At 40.1% G+C, this 16938-nt stretch overlaps 1 protein-coding gene across 3 annotated transcripts in view; it reads left to right on the top strand.

The window, feature by feature from the left end:
• NR5A2 (nuclear receptor subfamily 5 group A member 2) overlaps positions 1–13303 on the top strand; it is a 150497-nt gene extending 137194 nt beyond the window's left edge. For all 3 annotated transcript variants that reach the window (XM_023224725.1, XM_023224726.2, XM_023224727.1), the window contains one exon: positions 9850–13303. In XM_023224725.1, the coding sequence (XP_023080493.1) occupies positions 9850–10097 (248 nt within the window). In that variant the 3' untranslated portion in view covers positions 10098–13303. The remainder of the gene's footprint in view (positions 1–9849) is intronic.
• Positions 13304–16938: the final 3635 nt, after the last annotated feature.

Consider the following 16938-nt stretch of genomic DNA (forward strand, 5'->3'; position numbering starts at 1 on the left):
AAGGAAGGAAGGAAGGAAGGAAGGAAGGAAGGAAGGAAGGAAGGAAGGAAGGATTGATTTTAGTTTAGGGCAAGAATTTAAATAGAAAGTTTATTCTCGTATTTCCTGAGGATCTCCTCTGTGCTGAGCACTGGCCAGGCACTAGGAATACAGCTGCACATAAGACCAAGTTTCTGCGTACACGGCTTTCATTCTAGTGGGGGTGACGGGCAATTTTGTTTTGTTTTGTTTTGTTTTGTTTTCGTTTTGGAGACAAGATCTTACTCTATTTCCCAGGCTGGAGTGCAGTGGCACTATCTTGCTTCACTGCAGCCCCAACTTCCTGGGGTCAAGTGATTCTCCCACCTCAGCGTCCCAAGTAGCTGAACTGTAGACACAGACCACCACACTCACTAATTTTTGTAGAGACAGGGTTTTGCCATGTTGGCCAGGCTGGCCTTGAACTCCTGGGTTCAAGAGGTCCTCCAACCTTGGCCTGCCAAAGTGCTGGGATTACAAGCATGAGCCACTGCACCCAGCTTGGCAGTTTTTAAAATTAGACAAATGGGCCGGGCCCCGTGGCTCACGCCTGTAATCCCAGCACTTTGGGAGGCCGAGGCGGGCAGATCACTAGGTCAGGAGATCGAGACCATCCTGGCTAACATGGTGAAACCCCATCTCTACTGAAAATACAAAAAATTAGCCGGATGTGGTGGCGGGCACCTTTAGTCACAGCTACTCGGGAGGCCGAGGCAGGAGAATGGCGTGAACCCGGGAGGCAGAGCTGGCAGTGAGCCGAGATCGCGCTACTGCACTCCAGCCTAGGGTGACAGAACAAAACTCTATGTCAAAAAAAAATAAAAATAAATAAAATAAAATTAGACAAATGTATGCATAATGTAAGGTCAGTCATGAACAAGCAAAAATAAAAATACATCATTTAGGGATGTAAGAAAATAGGTGATATTGTTTGGATCTTTGTCCCTGCCCAAATCTCATGTTGAACTGTAATCCCCGATGCTGGAGGTGGGGCCTGGTAGTATGTATTTGGACCATGGGGTCATGACCCAAAACACCAGGTCTCTCAGGGCCTGGTGTTATCTCAGTGATGGTGAGTTCTTGCCAGATCTGGTAAATTTAGAAACATGTATCACCTCCCTACATTCTCTCTCCCTCTGGCTCCTGCTTTCACCATGTGATATGCCTGCCCTGCGGTCACCCTCCACCATGATTTTAATCTTCTTGAGACATCCCCAGAAGCTGAGCAGATGCCAACACCATGCTTCCTGTAAAACCTGCAGGTTCATGAACCAATTAAACCTCTGTTCTTTATAAATTACCCAGTCTTAGGTATTTCTTTATAGCAGTGCGAGAACAGCCTAGAGGAAATACAGAATTCTGGATTATGATCACCTCTGGGGCATCAGGAATTCATTCTTGGCAGGAACACACAGATAGCCTGAAAGTGCTGACCATGTTCTGGTTTTCCTGATGAGTAGTGGATTCATAGATATTCACTATACTATGTTTAAAAACTGAAATATACATTACATTTAAAAAATTAATTATAGTAAAATATGCAAAATGTAAAATTTACCATCTTAACCACTTTTCCATAGATTTTAATAGATTCTTTTTTTTTTTTTTTTTTGAGACAGAGTCTCGCTCTGTTGCCCAGGCTTGAGTATGATCTGTATGGCACATACACAGTGGCACAATCTCAGCTCACTGCCACCTCCACCTCCTGTGTTCAAGTGATTCTCCTGCCTCAGCCTCCTGAGTAGCTGGGATTACAGGTGCATGCCACCATGCCCGGCTAATTTTTGTATTTTTAGAAGAGATGGAGTTTCCACATGTTGGCCAGGCTGGTCTTAAACACCTGACCTCAAGTGATTCACCCATCTCATCCTCTCAAAGTGCTAGGATTCCAGGCGTGAGCCACTGCACCTGGCAAACTTTATTTTTTTAGAGCAATTTTTTTTTTTTTTTTTTTTTTTTAAAGACAGAGTCTAATTCTTGTCACCCAGGCTGGAGTGTAATGGCACAATCTCGGCTCACTGCAACCTCTGCCTCCTGGATTCAAGTGATTCTCCTGCCTCAGCCTCCCGAGTAGCGGGGATTACAGGTGTACACCACCATGTGGGACCTTTTTCTAAACCATGTATACAAAAAAAGGCAAAAGTGGAGAAATTCTTATTTCTTAGCCTTGGCACCTGTACAATACAATTGAAAGGGGTTGGGGTGGGGCTTGTCCAGAGAAGTCCTCACAAAGGTGCCCCATGACACTAGACTGTGCTCAGTCTCCATCGTGAGACTATTATTTATAATATTGATTTCTAGCATTTAAGATGTTAAACTTCCTTCAAAATCTCAAACATTAAGTTGTGTTACATGCCCATATAAATGTCAAATGTACATTATTTCATTCAAATTATCTGAAAACCATTCATTCGCATATCATGAGATCCTTTAGAAATGGAACTATTTGACTAACCAGCACGTCCCATTCTCCAACTCCAGCAAGTGACAGAAACTTGCAGGCATTGACACAATAAAGGGAAAAAAAACTTCAGGACTTTAAAATAATGAGCCCTGCAGGGCTCAGATTCCTGCTTCGCCAGAGAGAAGTCTTGTGGTAGACGATACAAGGACTTTAGAGTGAGATGGGCCTGGTCATAAATTCAAGATCTTCTTACTAGCATTAAAATCCTAGATGAGTTTCTCTACCCCTCTAAGCCTCTGTTTTTTCATCGGGAAAATGGTATTAATAATAACTTCCCCATAAGATTCTTAAGAGGCTTAAATATGTTAAAGACACTTGTCACATTAATTGGTATTTGGTAAATGTTATTTCCTCCCTCATTCTTACTAACTTTGAGATCTTGGGAAAGCCATTTAATCCCTCTGATTCTTAATTTCATTAATACCTATAACACCTTCTAGGATAGAATCCTTCACAATTTAGCTTCTCCTGAATCCCACTCCTAGGCCAGTTGTTTTCTACACATTCTCACTAACTCCTGGGATTTCACCCATCACCCATCAGTTGTACACTGATAAGTCCCAAATCTGTACCCCAGCTCAAGCCTTTCTCTTGAAGTCTGGACCTTTATGTCTGGCCATTTCCTGGACATCTTCACCCAATATTCCATGTGCTCCTTAAATTCAACATGGCCATACCAAGACTCCTTAACTATTGCTTCTCGAATTTGCTGCTCCTCTTGCCTTGGTGATGGCCACCACCTTCCTCCCTTAACAGACACCTGGAAGCCATCCAGGACCCTCACTCGTTCTCTCTGTCTCTCCTACTTTTTATTAACCCAAGGCCAACAAAGCCTGTTACATCAACTATCTTGATGCCTTTCAAGTCCCTCCCCACCTCCTTGGCCGCCATATTTCTCTTCTGTGTTCCTGCAGCAGCCTCCTGGCTGGTCTCCCTCCATGAGCCTGCTCTCCCCTCACCCTCCTGCACACACTAGTCCCTTCTACACACTTCTGGCAGAATGCTTTTTTTAAATCACAAAGCTGATCGTTTCCCTGTTCCCTAAAACCATTCAGTGTTTTTGCCTTGCTTTCACAACAAAATCCAGACCATCTGACATGCAATGGTCTTCACAGTCTTAAACCTTATGGCCCATCTTCATCTGGCCCACCTATTCCTTCGCCACAAAGGCTGAGCTGTTTAACAGTGTACCAAAGACCTCTCTGTTCTTTCCATCTCTAGGAAAGAGAGATATAGGCCACTGTCTGCTAGGATATGTGTTCTCTTCCATGTGTTGCTCAGCTCATTCTAACTCATCTTTCAAAAATCCTCAGGTGTCACCTCCCCCAGGGACCCCTCTTTTCTCTTGAACCCTGTGTTAGCTGCCCATCCTGTGAGGGCACTGCTATCTGTATCACATTAATTGAGCTACTATATACAGAGACTGTGCCTTTATTTCCATATCTCCAGCACCCAGACCAGAGCTGTAAGACTGACTGACAGACTGAATAAATGAATGAATGAATGTGTATACATTGTGTATACACAAAGATGTGAAATAATAAATAAAGCATGTTAAGAATGTTTTGTAAACTACAAAGCACCAATCAGTTGTGAGGGCTTGTTATTTCTGTGTATATACATAGTATATACACTTTATATCCATTTTTTTTTTTTTTAAGAGACAGGGTCTCACTCTGTTGCCCAGGCTGGAGTGCAGTGGCACAGTTATAGCCTACTGCAACCTTGAGCTCCTGGCTCAAGTGATGCTCCTACTTCAGCCTCTCAAGTAGCTGAGACTACAGGCAAACACCACCATGTCCAGCCAACTTTTTATTTCTAATTTTTGGGGAGACAGGAGTCTTGCTGTGGTGCCTAGGCTGGTCTCGAACTCCTGGGCTGAAGCGATCCTCCATTTTTGTGGATAGCTCCCGCCAAGGGCTGCATTTTCTTATTAATTTGCCCATGAAAGCATGAAATTGTATGTTCTAGTTGGTAAAAATAACTCTTGGGTTTGTGTGTGTGTGTGTGTGTGTACACACCTATATTATTCTAAGGGACTTATGGGAATGAATTTAAAACCTTGAGTTTTGGATTTTGCTGGAAACTGGAGATAGAATCTAAGTTTAGGTGTCAGCACCAAAATTATCCTGCCCTCCCCTCCCCAATCCCTAAACAGCCCTGATTTCTTTTTAAATGTGAACTTTGTTCTTATGAAAAGAACTAACATGTTCTCTAACTTCCAGAAGTTCTTACAAAATTAGTTATACAGATTACCCAAATTTGGCCCTTTAAAAAATAATTTTGAACATTAGCTCCTTACAGAAAATCTATTTTCTTTCTCCTTTTCTAGAGGAAAGGCCCTTCTGAGGGCAAATCGTGCGACAGTTTATAGATTGTCATCTCTCTGAAGACCTCAAAGAAAATAAGTATTTTCTATGTGCAAAATGGTGCCTCTTTTTCCACCTGTATGTCCTTTAAAAGATTAGATAAGCCAGCTCGCACCTGAATTAATCCAAGATATTCCCAGTTACTAGGACCAGGAGTAGCTGAGGCCGGAGGATCACTCGAGCCCAGGAGTTCAAGGCTACAGTGAGTTATGATGTCACCACTGCATTCCTGCCTGGGTGGCAGAACGAGACTCTGTCCCTATTTATAAAAAAAAATCAGACAATAATATTAGTAATTAAAAAAATTAAAATCTTTACAAAGACTAAGGAGTTTTTTTCCCACTTGTGAAAAATTAACAAATATAGTTAGTGTGTTGTTGGCAAAAGCCAACACACTCCATGTGAGCCTCACAGCCCCCAGCCCCCTGGCTCAGCAGAGGACCCATTTCTGAAAAAGTGCGTTGAATGACAAGGTTTATAGACTGCACCGTTATGGCAGCTACCAGGGAGGCAGAGATGAATATCTTCCTCTTCAGAGAGCCTGAATGTTGTGTATGACTGAAAAGTCAGCACTGTAATATATTCAAGAAGACCTAAGGGTTTACTTTCCAATAAGGATGGAAAAAAATCTGAGCACCCCACTGTGAGCTTATCGTAATGCTGCTTCATATAAAAAGTCGGTAATTAGTCCCTGAGTGAATAAAGTAGAATAGATGATAAGAGATTGATACTAAGAGGAGAAGCACAAAATGCTCTTGCCAGTCATCAAAATTTAAAGGCTATAGAGAAAGGGTTGGGGATGCCTCTGTCTGTTTACATACTATTTCCAACTCAGAATTTGTAATGATAGGGTTTATTAACTGGCATTTTTAAATTGTATGAAAATGAAGCGTGTATAAATTTCAAAGGAACACACGGAGTGCCAATTGCAGGAGCCTTTGCAATCCAGCCTAAAATGCCACAGAAAAACTGGTGGGAATTTTGATCTCATATCAATCTCTTTTCCTCCAGCTTGGGGGTCTTTTGCTAAAATCCAGATGCGGGACATGCTATTTAATATGAGAACCAAACAGCAAATTTCAAAAACATATATTTCTGGGAACTCCAGAACATGTAATCATTTGTCTCGATTTTGTTTTTTTCATATAATTTAATATCAATTCACTTGTGTATTTCTGTTGTTAGAGACTCCTGCTATAGATGAGTTCACATTCCCAAGCTGCAGCTACTATTCATTACTTAATATGGAATAGAGCTTGATTTTTATTGGAGGGACGTTACAGAGAAAATGGAAATCAGGACGATTTCAGTGTTTACATCTGGGCCATAGCTTTGCATTAAACATGCTTCCCCTTTCCATCCCCAAGTCCTGAGAATTTAAATTTCTATTTTAATGGGATTCATGTTTTAATTTTTATGAAAAGGCATGCATTTTCATCAAAACTAATTCCATGAGTACTGAGGAAACACACATAAGTTTCTAAACTCTTCCTAAAAAGTAAATATGAGTGAACCACATAAACGAGTGAAAATTCCAGGTCTTTTGGGAGGTGGTATCATTTGTATTTTGGCACTTAATATTTTCTATTGCTCTTAGGTCCTTGTGAACTGTATGTGAACTACCACGATTATACTGGAAAATCCAGGGTCTACCTGTCTGTCCGGTCCAGTCCACAGCGTCCCAGGGACTGATTCCAATCCAAATGAGAACATAGGCAGGTTTCCCTTACCACAAAACTGACCAGTGAAAATCCTCATTTGCAAAACACGTAAATTAGAACTTGATTATTCAGATCACAAAAGGATTCATCAGAGAACTTTTTGAATAGAAAACACGATTACATGTAAAGTATGGTATTTTATTTCAGGGAGAGATCCATTACATATACGCCAAATTTTTGAAAATTAGTTTCTAGTTAGAAAAATAAAGGAAATTGGCTTGTGAAATAATTTAACAGGTAAATTCACAATTGTATCAATCTTGGACAAATACAACAAGAATGTGAAGCAAAGAGTTACTGGTGTATTCCGTGAGGATGGCTGGACTAAAGCATATCCCTTATCCCCAGGAGCTTACAGTCTGCATAGGGAAATGGATGATTAAATAGACAGAAGCCAGCACTGAAGCAGGCAGCAGAGCAACGATCCTGGAACAGCATGGTCAGTAAACGAGAGGAATTCAATCAGAACTTCTTCAGGATCATTGCCATGTGTATAGATGTAAAAACAAAATGACATTCAGCAAGTAAGAATCTTTGGGACAATTAGCAGCATACATTTTATTATTTCATGATAACATTCATCAAAATAGCTTAATGGGATAATTAATTCAGGCATGTGGATTCAATTCTGATAAGCTTTAGCAAAAAATAGTATATTTAGCCCAAGTATGAGAAACTTATATATTTTCCTGCCAGAAGGAAAATTGCGTGTATTTCCAAACTTTTGAGGGAAAAGGGTGTCAGTATGAACCAGTATTCATAGAAATTAACCATCGAGGCTGGACGCAGTAGCTCACGCCTGTAATCCCAGCACTTTGGGAGGCCAAGGTGGGTGGATCACTGGAAGTCAGGAGTTCGAGACCACCCTAGTCAACATGGTGAAACTGGTCTCTACTAAAAATACAAAAATCAACTGGGCGTGGTGGCACAAGTCTGTAATCCCAGCTACTCGGGAGGCTGAGGCAAGAGAATTGCTTGAACCCGGGAGGTGGAGGTTACAGTGAGCCGAGATGTACCACTGTACTACAGCCTAGGCAACAGAGCAAGACTTTGTCTCAACAAAAAAAAGAAAAGAAAGAAAAAAAGAAAGAAATTAACCATCAAATGCTGAGCTGAAGACTCTAAATTATCATTCTTTCTTTAATAGTAAGTGGATAAACCAAAACTTATGATCTAGTCTTTGTTTTGTTTGTTGGTAGTTTCCTTTCCTTTTTTTTTCCTTAACAGAGCAGCATAGTTTATCACAGAATGTTAAAACTACTTCTCAAAAAATACTTTTATCAAAAAAGGAAAGTTTCAAGCAACTTTCGAAAAAAAGGCTATTCTTCATTTTCTTACATTTTATATTAATTCTACGCAAATTACTACATCCTCTCTATTAATCTCTGTGACTGTTAATAGCTTTGCTTGCTGGTGAGAGTATTTTTCACTGTAGCATAAAATAATATTCCATTTCAACTTGTTTTAATAATCATGTTTTAATCACTATAATGCAAGACAAATGTAGATTTTTCTATTATGTACCAAGGTACAACATATTGAAGGTATTTCTGATTGTTTATATTATGTAATTTTGAACCAAGAATGACTCTGGATACACAGTCATATTTATAAATATTTTTAAGTAACTTAAAATCATTTTAAAAATATATTAAATAAGACAGGTGGAAAATGCTTTACTAACTGTAAAGTGCCACATGTGTAAAATGTCCAGAGCACACCAATGCGGTTGCCAATTTAAAAGCCACCAGAAGACACAGAGCTCCTTATCTGTAGTATTTATCTGTCTGTAAAACTCATTAATGAATAATCAAATATGTTTGAGTCTCCCATCTCGCTTTGAAAGAGATGTGGTACCAACTCTCGACATAGCTATTTCAGTACTAATTCCTCACTGTTTTTAATTTGGGTCAGAGACTTGGGGATTGAAAGGGGAAGCATGTTTAAAGCAAAGCTATGGCCCAAATGTAAACACTGAAATCGTCCTGAACACACTTCAACAGCGAATGTATGACAGCCTAGTGTAAAGCCATTTAGAAATAACAAGATGGACATGTACACATATGTAGGTTAAGTTCAACAGCATATAATGCCAAAAACAGTATAGTGGGTATGAGTTGCTTTAACTGAGTTTAATACCTTTATCCTTTTAGTCATGGTACTGTGTGGTTTTCTTCTGAATCTCTTTCTTATTTATTTTTATCCAATTAGAAAATAAAGCAGGGCAGGGTGGCTGCGTCTGTTTACTTAGTGAGCATGGATGTATGTAAACACACACATGTATCTGTCTATTTTTTCCAGAGGCTTCTATGTACACATCGTATAAAAGTCATACTGTTAACATAAATCAACCCCAGAAGAGAAATTCCAGCATACCATTTTCCCTTGCCTATTGTCTGTGTGTGTGTTTGTATGTCAGTCTGTCTTTTTATTCTGGCTTTCTCTCTTATTCAGTATTTATAAGGACCTTTAGGGCAGATGTCTAAAAACAACTGCATAGTCATCAGGAGTTAGGCGGAATGAAATGCCTTTGCTCGTCTTCTCTACATGAGTGACTAGAAGAAAAAAAGAAACACAAAGTATCAGACTTTAGAAACCACATGCAGGTTAAAGGGCACCGACCATCCTGGCTTGTGTTCTGCCTAAAGGACAAGGCTTTCATTTGATAAAGATCATTAGTCACCAAGATATATATTTTAGAGAGTTCCCAGTAGCGAATATTCTGTTGGCAGTCACTGGAGTGTACCAGATGGTTCATTAGCATAGGCTAGACAAGTCAAAGACTTTCAGAATCATTTAGAAAATGTCAAACAGAAACAAGAATCCTGTCACTTTTTATTAGAATTAACTACATCATACCCTGGACACAGATTTCACCTTGGGTCAGAAAAATTAATACAAAATTATATGAATTGTGTAATATACTGGGTTAAGATAGGTCTTTCTCCAGGGACTCATTTGCTGGCAATATATTAAGATCCCTCTACCTCAGGAATCCTCAAACCTTTCCTTTTGTAAGATATGAAAAGAGTTGACCTTGCTCAAAATCCATTGGTGTCTAATTGATTTGAGGTATATGCAGAATTTCAACAAGACATTCTTCTAAAGCTCTTTTGTGATCCTTTTCCCAGGAAGCTTGGTGAGTGGGGTTATTCAGCAGCACGTAAAGTATGCTTTATGTCAAAAGGAAAATACATCCATTAATTGAACACATTGCTTTAGTAAACAGGAATTAAAATGCTATTGAAATGTTGCTTCTTTTTTTTTTTTAATGCAGATGTCAAAAACCTTGAAAACTTCCAGCTGGTAGAAGGTGTCCAGGAACAAGTCAATGCCGCCCTGCTGGACTACACAATGTGTAACTACCCGCAGCACACAGAAAAATTTGGACAGCTACTTCTTCGACTACCCGAAATCCGGGCCATCAGCATGCAGGCTGAAGAATACCTCTATTACAAGCACCTGAACGGGGATGTGCCCTATAATAACCTTCTCATTGAAATGTTGCATGCAAAAAGAGCATAAGTTACAACCCCTAGGAGCTCTGCTTTCAAAACAAAAAGAGATTGGGGGAGTGGGGAGGGGGAAGAAGAACAGGAAGAAAAAAAGTACTCTGAACTGCTCCAAGCAACACTAATTAAAAACTTGCTTTAAAGATACTGAATTTAAAAAGGCATAATAATCAAATACTTAATAGCAAATAAATGATGTATCAGGGTATTTGTATTGCAAACTGTGAATCAAAGGCTTCACATCCCCAGAGGATTCCATAGAAAAGACATTGTAATGGAATGGATTGAACTCACAGATGGATACCAACACCGTCAGAATAAAAACAGACAGAACAATTCTTGTATATTTAAACTGATCTCCGCTGTGAAGGAATTTAGGAACTAATCTTATTAATTAGGCTGATACAGCGGGGGATTTGAGCTTACAGGATTCCTCCATGGTAAAGCTGAACTGAAACAATTCTCAAGAATGCATCAACTGTACCTACAATAGCCCCTCCCTCTTCCTTGGAAGGCCCCAGCACCTCTGCCCTGTGGTCACCGAATCTGTACTAAGGACCTATGTTCAGCCACACCCAGTAGTAGCTCCACAAATCATGAACAGTCTAATTTTGAGTGTCTGTGTCTTAGACCTGCAAACAGCTAATAGGAAATTCTATTAATATGTTAGCTTGCCATTTTAAATACGTTCTGAGGTTTGTTTTGTCACGTGTTCACGATGTTAAGAAAATGCAGGCAGTCTCTCCTATCTTATATAAGTGTTAATTAATATTAAGGGAAATGACTACAAACTTTCAAAGCAAATGCTCCATAGCTAAAGTAACTTAGACCTTATTTCTGCTACTGTTGCTGAAATGTGGCTTTGGCGTTGTTGGATTTCATAAAAAATTTCTGGCAGGAAGTCTTGTTAGGATACGTCAGTCTTTTTCATCATCCAAGTTTGTAGTTCATTTAAAAATAAAACATTAAACATATTTTGCTAGGATGTCAAATAGTCACAGTTCTAAGTCATTGGAAACAAAATTGACGCATGTTAATCTATGCAAAGAGAAAGGAAAGGATGAGGTGATGTATTGATTCAAGGTTCAATCTTGCCGCAATTGAACATCCTCAAAACTTGGGATGGAAATGGTGATTTTTACATGTGGCCTGGAAAGATATTAAAGTAATTCAAATCTTCTCCAAAGGGGAAAGGAAGAGAGTGATACTGACCTTTCTAAGTCATAGACCAAAGTCTGCTGTAGAACAAATATGGGAGGACAAAGAATCGCAAATTCTTCAAATGACTATTATCAGTATTATTAACATGCGATGCCACAGGTATGAAAGTCTTGCCTTATTTCACAATTTTAAAAGGTAGCTGTGCAGATGTGGATCAACATTTGTTTAAAATAAAGTATTAATACTTTAAAGTCAAATAAGATATAGTGTTTACATTCTTTAGGTCCTGAGGGGCAGGGGGATCTGTGATATAACAAAATAGCAAAAGCAGTTATTTCCTTAATGTTATTTTTCTGATTGGTAATTATTTTTAACAGTACTTAATTATTCTATGTCGTGAGACACTAAAATCAAAAACGGGAATCTCATTTAGACTTTAATTTTTTTGAGATTATCGGCGGCACAATCACTTGTAGAAACTGTAAAAAATAAAAGTATCTCCTAGTCCCTTAATTTTTTCATAAATGTTTCTGGCTTTTGAATAGTGTATTTATATTGTATATCATAGTTTCAACTGTAGACAATTATGATGCTAATTTATTGTTCCTTGGTTTCAACTTTGTATAAGATATAGCCAAGACTGAAGAAACCAAATACATGTGTTTACTGTAGCATGTCTTCAAGTTAGTGGAACTTAGTTCAGGGACATAGAAGAGTCTTAATGAATTAAAATCATTCACTTCATTAAATGTCTGTAAATCTTCATCATTCCTACTGTAGTTTATTTAATATCTATTGTAAATTATATGACTTGTAGCTTCCTCTGGTTTTCAAGTAAACTTAACAAGGTGGAGTCTTACCTGGTTTTCCTTTCCAAGCATTGTAAGTTGTATACCAAAGATATTAGTTATTACTTCTGTGCATACAAAGAGGATTATTTTATTACTTTTATCAATCACCTCTAATACTCATCCACATGAAGGGTACACATTAGGTAAGCTGGGCGTTGGCTCATGCATAGTCTCAGTCACCCGTGTTATCTTCATGGCTCAAAGGACAATGCAAAATCACCGATCAGAGCGCATATCCAAAGCATTACAGAGAACAGCAGCATCATTGCCCTCTCCAGCTGAAAAACAAGTTGGCTAGAAGATACATGGAGAGGAATGGTGTTGTCAACAGTTAATGAAACGGTCCTATCATGCATATGTAATGTGGGTGGAGACAATTATAAAATTTGACTATAACTATTTGGAGGGTCTTTAACATTGCCAAAAAACCAAATATGTTGATTTTTATTTTATTTTATTTTGTATTTTAAGAGGCGAGATCTTGATCTCATATGCTGCCCAGGCTGGCCTCGAACTCCTGGACTCAAGCATTCCTCCCACTTTCAACCTCCCCAGTAGCTGGGACTAGGGGTGCACGCCAGCACGCCTGGCTACATTGACTCTTAAAGTCTATGTTCTCTTATTTTAAAGATACAGTACTCCCCACTGAAAATCAAACCTAAAAAATGTCACTTATTGGTATGTTGTTAACCTGGCAGATTAAATCACGAGAACGATTAGAAAGATGGGCAACACAGCGGGTTACATCCACACTGCTGATCACACCAACGACAGGAGCTGGTAAGCAAGAAAGCATCACAGCCAGCGTCTGTTCACCCAAGGTTAACAAGTGAAGTTTCTCTAATGTTGATTGTTAGCCGATTTGTAACCTGACATTTACTTAGCAACTGCCTTATCAATTACAGGATTTACCGGTAACACAGACTCAAATATAAAGGTTGTTGGCTTAACTTGGTTTATTATAGTTGCTCTATGTTTGTAAACAGACAATCCGTAATGTCTGATTATTTGTATCACAGATCTGCAGCTGCCTTGGACTTGAATCCATGCAATGTTTAGAGTGTGAAGTCAGTTACTTGTTGATGTTTTCTTACTATATCAATCAAATACATATTGTCATGTCAGTTCTTGCCAGGAATTTCTCAACAAAATGGAATTTTTTTTCAGTATTTCAATAAATATTGATATGCCCAGCCTGATAATTTTTTAAAAGTTTTTATGTTGTCCTCATTCTATTGGATACTAAAGCTTCTTTGTTTTTTGAGACGGAGTCTTGCTCTGTTGCCCAGGCTGGAGTGCAGCGTCACAATCTCGGCTCACTGCAAGCTCCCCCTCCCGGGTTCACGCCATTCTCCTGCCTCAGCCTCCCGAGTAGCTGGGAATATAGGTGCCCGCCACGACGCCTGGCTAATTTTTTGTATTCTTTAGTAGAGACAGGGTTTCACTGTGTTAGCCAGAACGGTCTCGATCTCCTGACCTCGTAATCCGCCCGCCTCAGCCTCCTAAAGTGCTGGGATTACAGGCGTTAGCCACGGCGCCCAGCCAACTAAAGCTTCTAAGTAAGAGACTTGACTGGGAGTGAAATCAAAAGAATCCCACAGGAATAGATACTTTTCCCTCTAGATATCTTCTAGAGTGGTTGACTGTCCTTCCATGGATACCTGAAGCATTAAATTCAATCTGCACATCATCTCTACACGTGAAACAAAGTATTTTATATCATTTACTGTTATAATCAATGAGCAGAAAAATCTTAATAGCCTCTCACTTTTTTGTAGAGCTTATGGTGCCCTGATAACTTTCCCAAGTACTTTATTAATTCACTGGGTCTTCAGAACAGATCCAGGAGGTATTATTCTCATCTTAAAGCCCCCTGCACAAAACTATTCGAAACGCTAGTCAGAGGAGGAGCGGAAATTTGAACCTAGGCAGTTTGACTCCAGAATCAACACTCTTAAACACTATACCATTCTGTCTCTAGACCAGGAGGACACTTCAGATTTGCTTTAAAAGGCAAAGATAGGCCGGGCGCAATGGCTCACATCAGCAATCCCAGCACTTTGGGAGGCTGAGGTGGGCGGATCACCTGAGTTCAGGAGTTCAAGACCAGCCTGACCAACATGGAGAAATCCCGTCTCTCCTCAAAATACAAAATTAGCCGGGTGTGGTGGCACATGCCTGTAGTTTCAGTTATTCAGGAGGCTGAGGCAGGAGAATTGCTTGAACCAGGGAGGCAGAGGTTGTGGTGAGCTGAGATTGCGCCATTGCACTCCAGCCTGGGCAGTAAGAGCGAAACTCCGTCAAAAAAAAAAAAGGCAAAGATATTGGAGAAAATCAGACATTAGGTCACCTCAAAATATATAGATATCTATCAATAACCCAAACATAAAAGTGTTTATACTTTATGGATGTTAATCCTAAAAAGTAAGATGCCCATGTTCTAGAAATTAGCCTCCTTCAGTACCGTTGTGGCTTTGCAGATGTTTAAGGCAATGAAATAACTACGAAATCCATTTTCAAAATTAATAAAACCTCTATTACAAAATAGTATAAGAGCCACAAAACACTTAACAATGTTTAGGAAACATGGTCCAGCCTCCCACTTCACACTCCACCCTTCCCATCCCTACCCTGGGCCAAGATAAGCAGGAAGTGCTCATTCTTTCCCAAGCAGATGCCAATTTTTCTTAGGATCCTACAAAAAGATACCATGGAGTCCAACCCAGAATACTTCACTTAGAGTCTAGTGAGTAATGAAACTTAAACTTACTATTATTTTTATTTTCGCCCAGGCTGGAGTGCAGTGGCACGACCTCAGTTCAACAACCTCTGCCTCCAGAGCTCAAGCAATTCTCCTACCTCCACCTCCCAAGTAGCTGGAACCATAGGCATGCGCCACCACACTCAGCTAATTTTTTATTTTTTGTAGAGGTGAGATCTTCTTATATTGCCCAGGTTGGTCTCGAACTCCTGGGCTCAAGTGATCCTTCCGCCTTGGCCTCCCAAAGTGCTGGGATGACATGCCTGAGCCACTGTCCCCGGCCAAAACTAAGATTTTTAAGCAACTAAATAGCGGCCTACAAAATACACCCCCCTTTTCAACCTCTAACTAGAAAGAACTTTTTAAATGATTCTTGCTGACATTCCATGAAATATGAAAATATATATTCATATTTAAATGAACTATAATTACCATACAGGAGAGTGTAGAATTTGATAAATATTTACATATGTATACACCCAGGTGATCATCACACAGTGTCAAGCAAGATAAAGCATATGGATTTTTTAAAATGTTTTTATAAGCAGTTATATACTTTAAAAAAAAAAAAAATTGGTGCACAGAGCGTTTCTCCAAAGCCCAACCTGGCAATTGGCAGGGCTCATTCTGATGAGTGCAGAGGCCCCCCTTCCACTCACTGCGATGCTAAATCCATCAGCATGAGGCAGCCTCTAAGAAAAACTGGCCCATGCTGATGTGGATTTGATTGTTATATGTGATATTCAAAATAACTTTGAAGAGGTTTGTACTTTTAACTAAGTTTGACGTTCAGTTTGAAGCCATCTCTGATGTATATTTTTATGAGAAACATGTGGAAAGTTTGTTCAACATAATGCAGGTCAAAATGCTACAATACTTAGTGATTTTGACATTTCCCTGGAATAATAAAGACCAATTTTCCTTAACACTGAACAGGAAGTGTATAGTTTAGTCACTCAAAATAAATATTCTTGCAATGCTTTATTACTGTTTCACGTAGGCATTTGTTTTATGTTAAGTTAGGAATTAATAATTCAGTGACTAACAGACTGTGATTGTGGTTTTGTTTGTAGAAAAGCTAAGAACCAATCTAAGAAACGTTGTACGTGTGTTGCTGGAAAAGAGAGAAAGGGGCAAAGGGGGATGAAATTAGACTAATTGCTGAGTATTCCCTTGAGTGAGTTTGAAACTAAACTATCAAGAAGGGAGGAGGCTTGAAAGCACTGGAGTCTCCATGCCCTTCCTGAGCTGATGTGAGCACAGATCAGACCTGAGTTGACCCCAGGAGGCACTGGGGATCCCGGTCCAGGCTCCATAGATACTAGATCAGATCCCAAACTATTCTTAGGATCATGTTAGAGCCAAGGGGAGACAGGAGTCATCCTTCCAAGGAGACAACGTGTGGACTCTGATTCGTGCTTTCTTTCTTTGCAGAGCACGCCCACTCTCTGGTCTCAGTGGACCCAGCAGCATCCCCCAGTCCTCAGTGGGCTTGGGCACCCTACCCTTCAGAGGGAGAAGCCCAGCCCAGGGAGCTGTGCCTGGGCTGGGGCCTCTCAGTACTTTCATGACAGGAATTGAATTCCCTCCAGCTCCCCTGCCACCATGGACATCTCCTGTGTAGCAGCCATCGCAGGCTGTTCTTCCTCACCTCTCCTTCCTCCCGCGTGGCCTCAGTATCCAAGCCCCACCAGTTACTTTTCCTATTTTTCTCCCCTGTCAGTCTCCCCCTTCCTTCCCTGCAGATTTAGAGCAGACCTTTGGCATTTCTTGCCTGGAATTATGCAGTAGACTCCGGGCTGATCTGCTATCAATCTGAACGTACTCCAAACCTCACTCCATAGAGCACCCAGACCCATCTCCCTAACCCAGAGCTGATCATGTCATTCTCTTGCTTACAGTCCTCCAATGCCTGGTAACTTCAGGAAAAAGGCAACTCTCACCGTGGCATCCAGATCTTTCCTGGCACAGCCTATGCCTTCCTTCCCAGCCTCCGCCTGCCTTTCCAGCCTCCTGTCCAGGCCCACTCATGCATCAACCACACCATGAGCATAGCCTGCTCCTTCCTGTTCACTGTTCTC

The sequence above is a fragment of the Piliocolobus tephrosceles genome, chromosome 1, assembly GCF_002776525.5.
Source record: "Piliocolobus tephrosceles isolate RC106 chromosome 1, ASM277652v3, whole genome shotgun sequence".
Lineage (NCBI taxonomy): Eukaryota > Metazoa > Chordata > Mammalia > Primates > Cercopithecidae > Piliocolobus > Piliocolobus tephrosceles.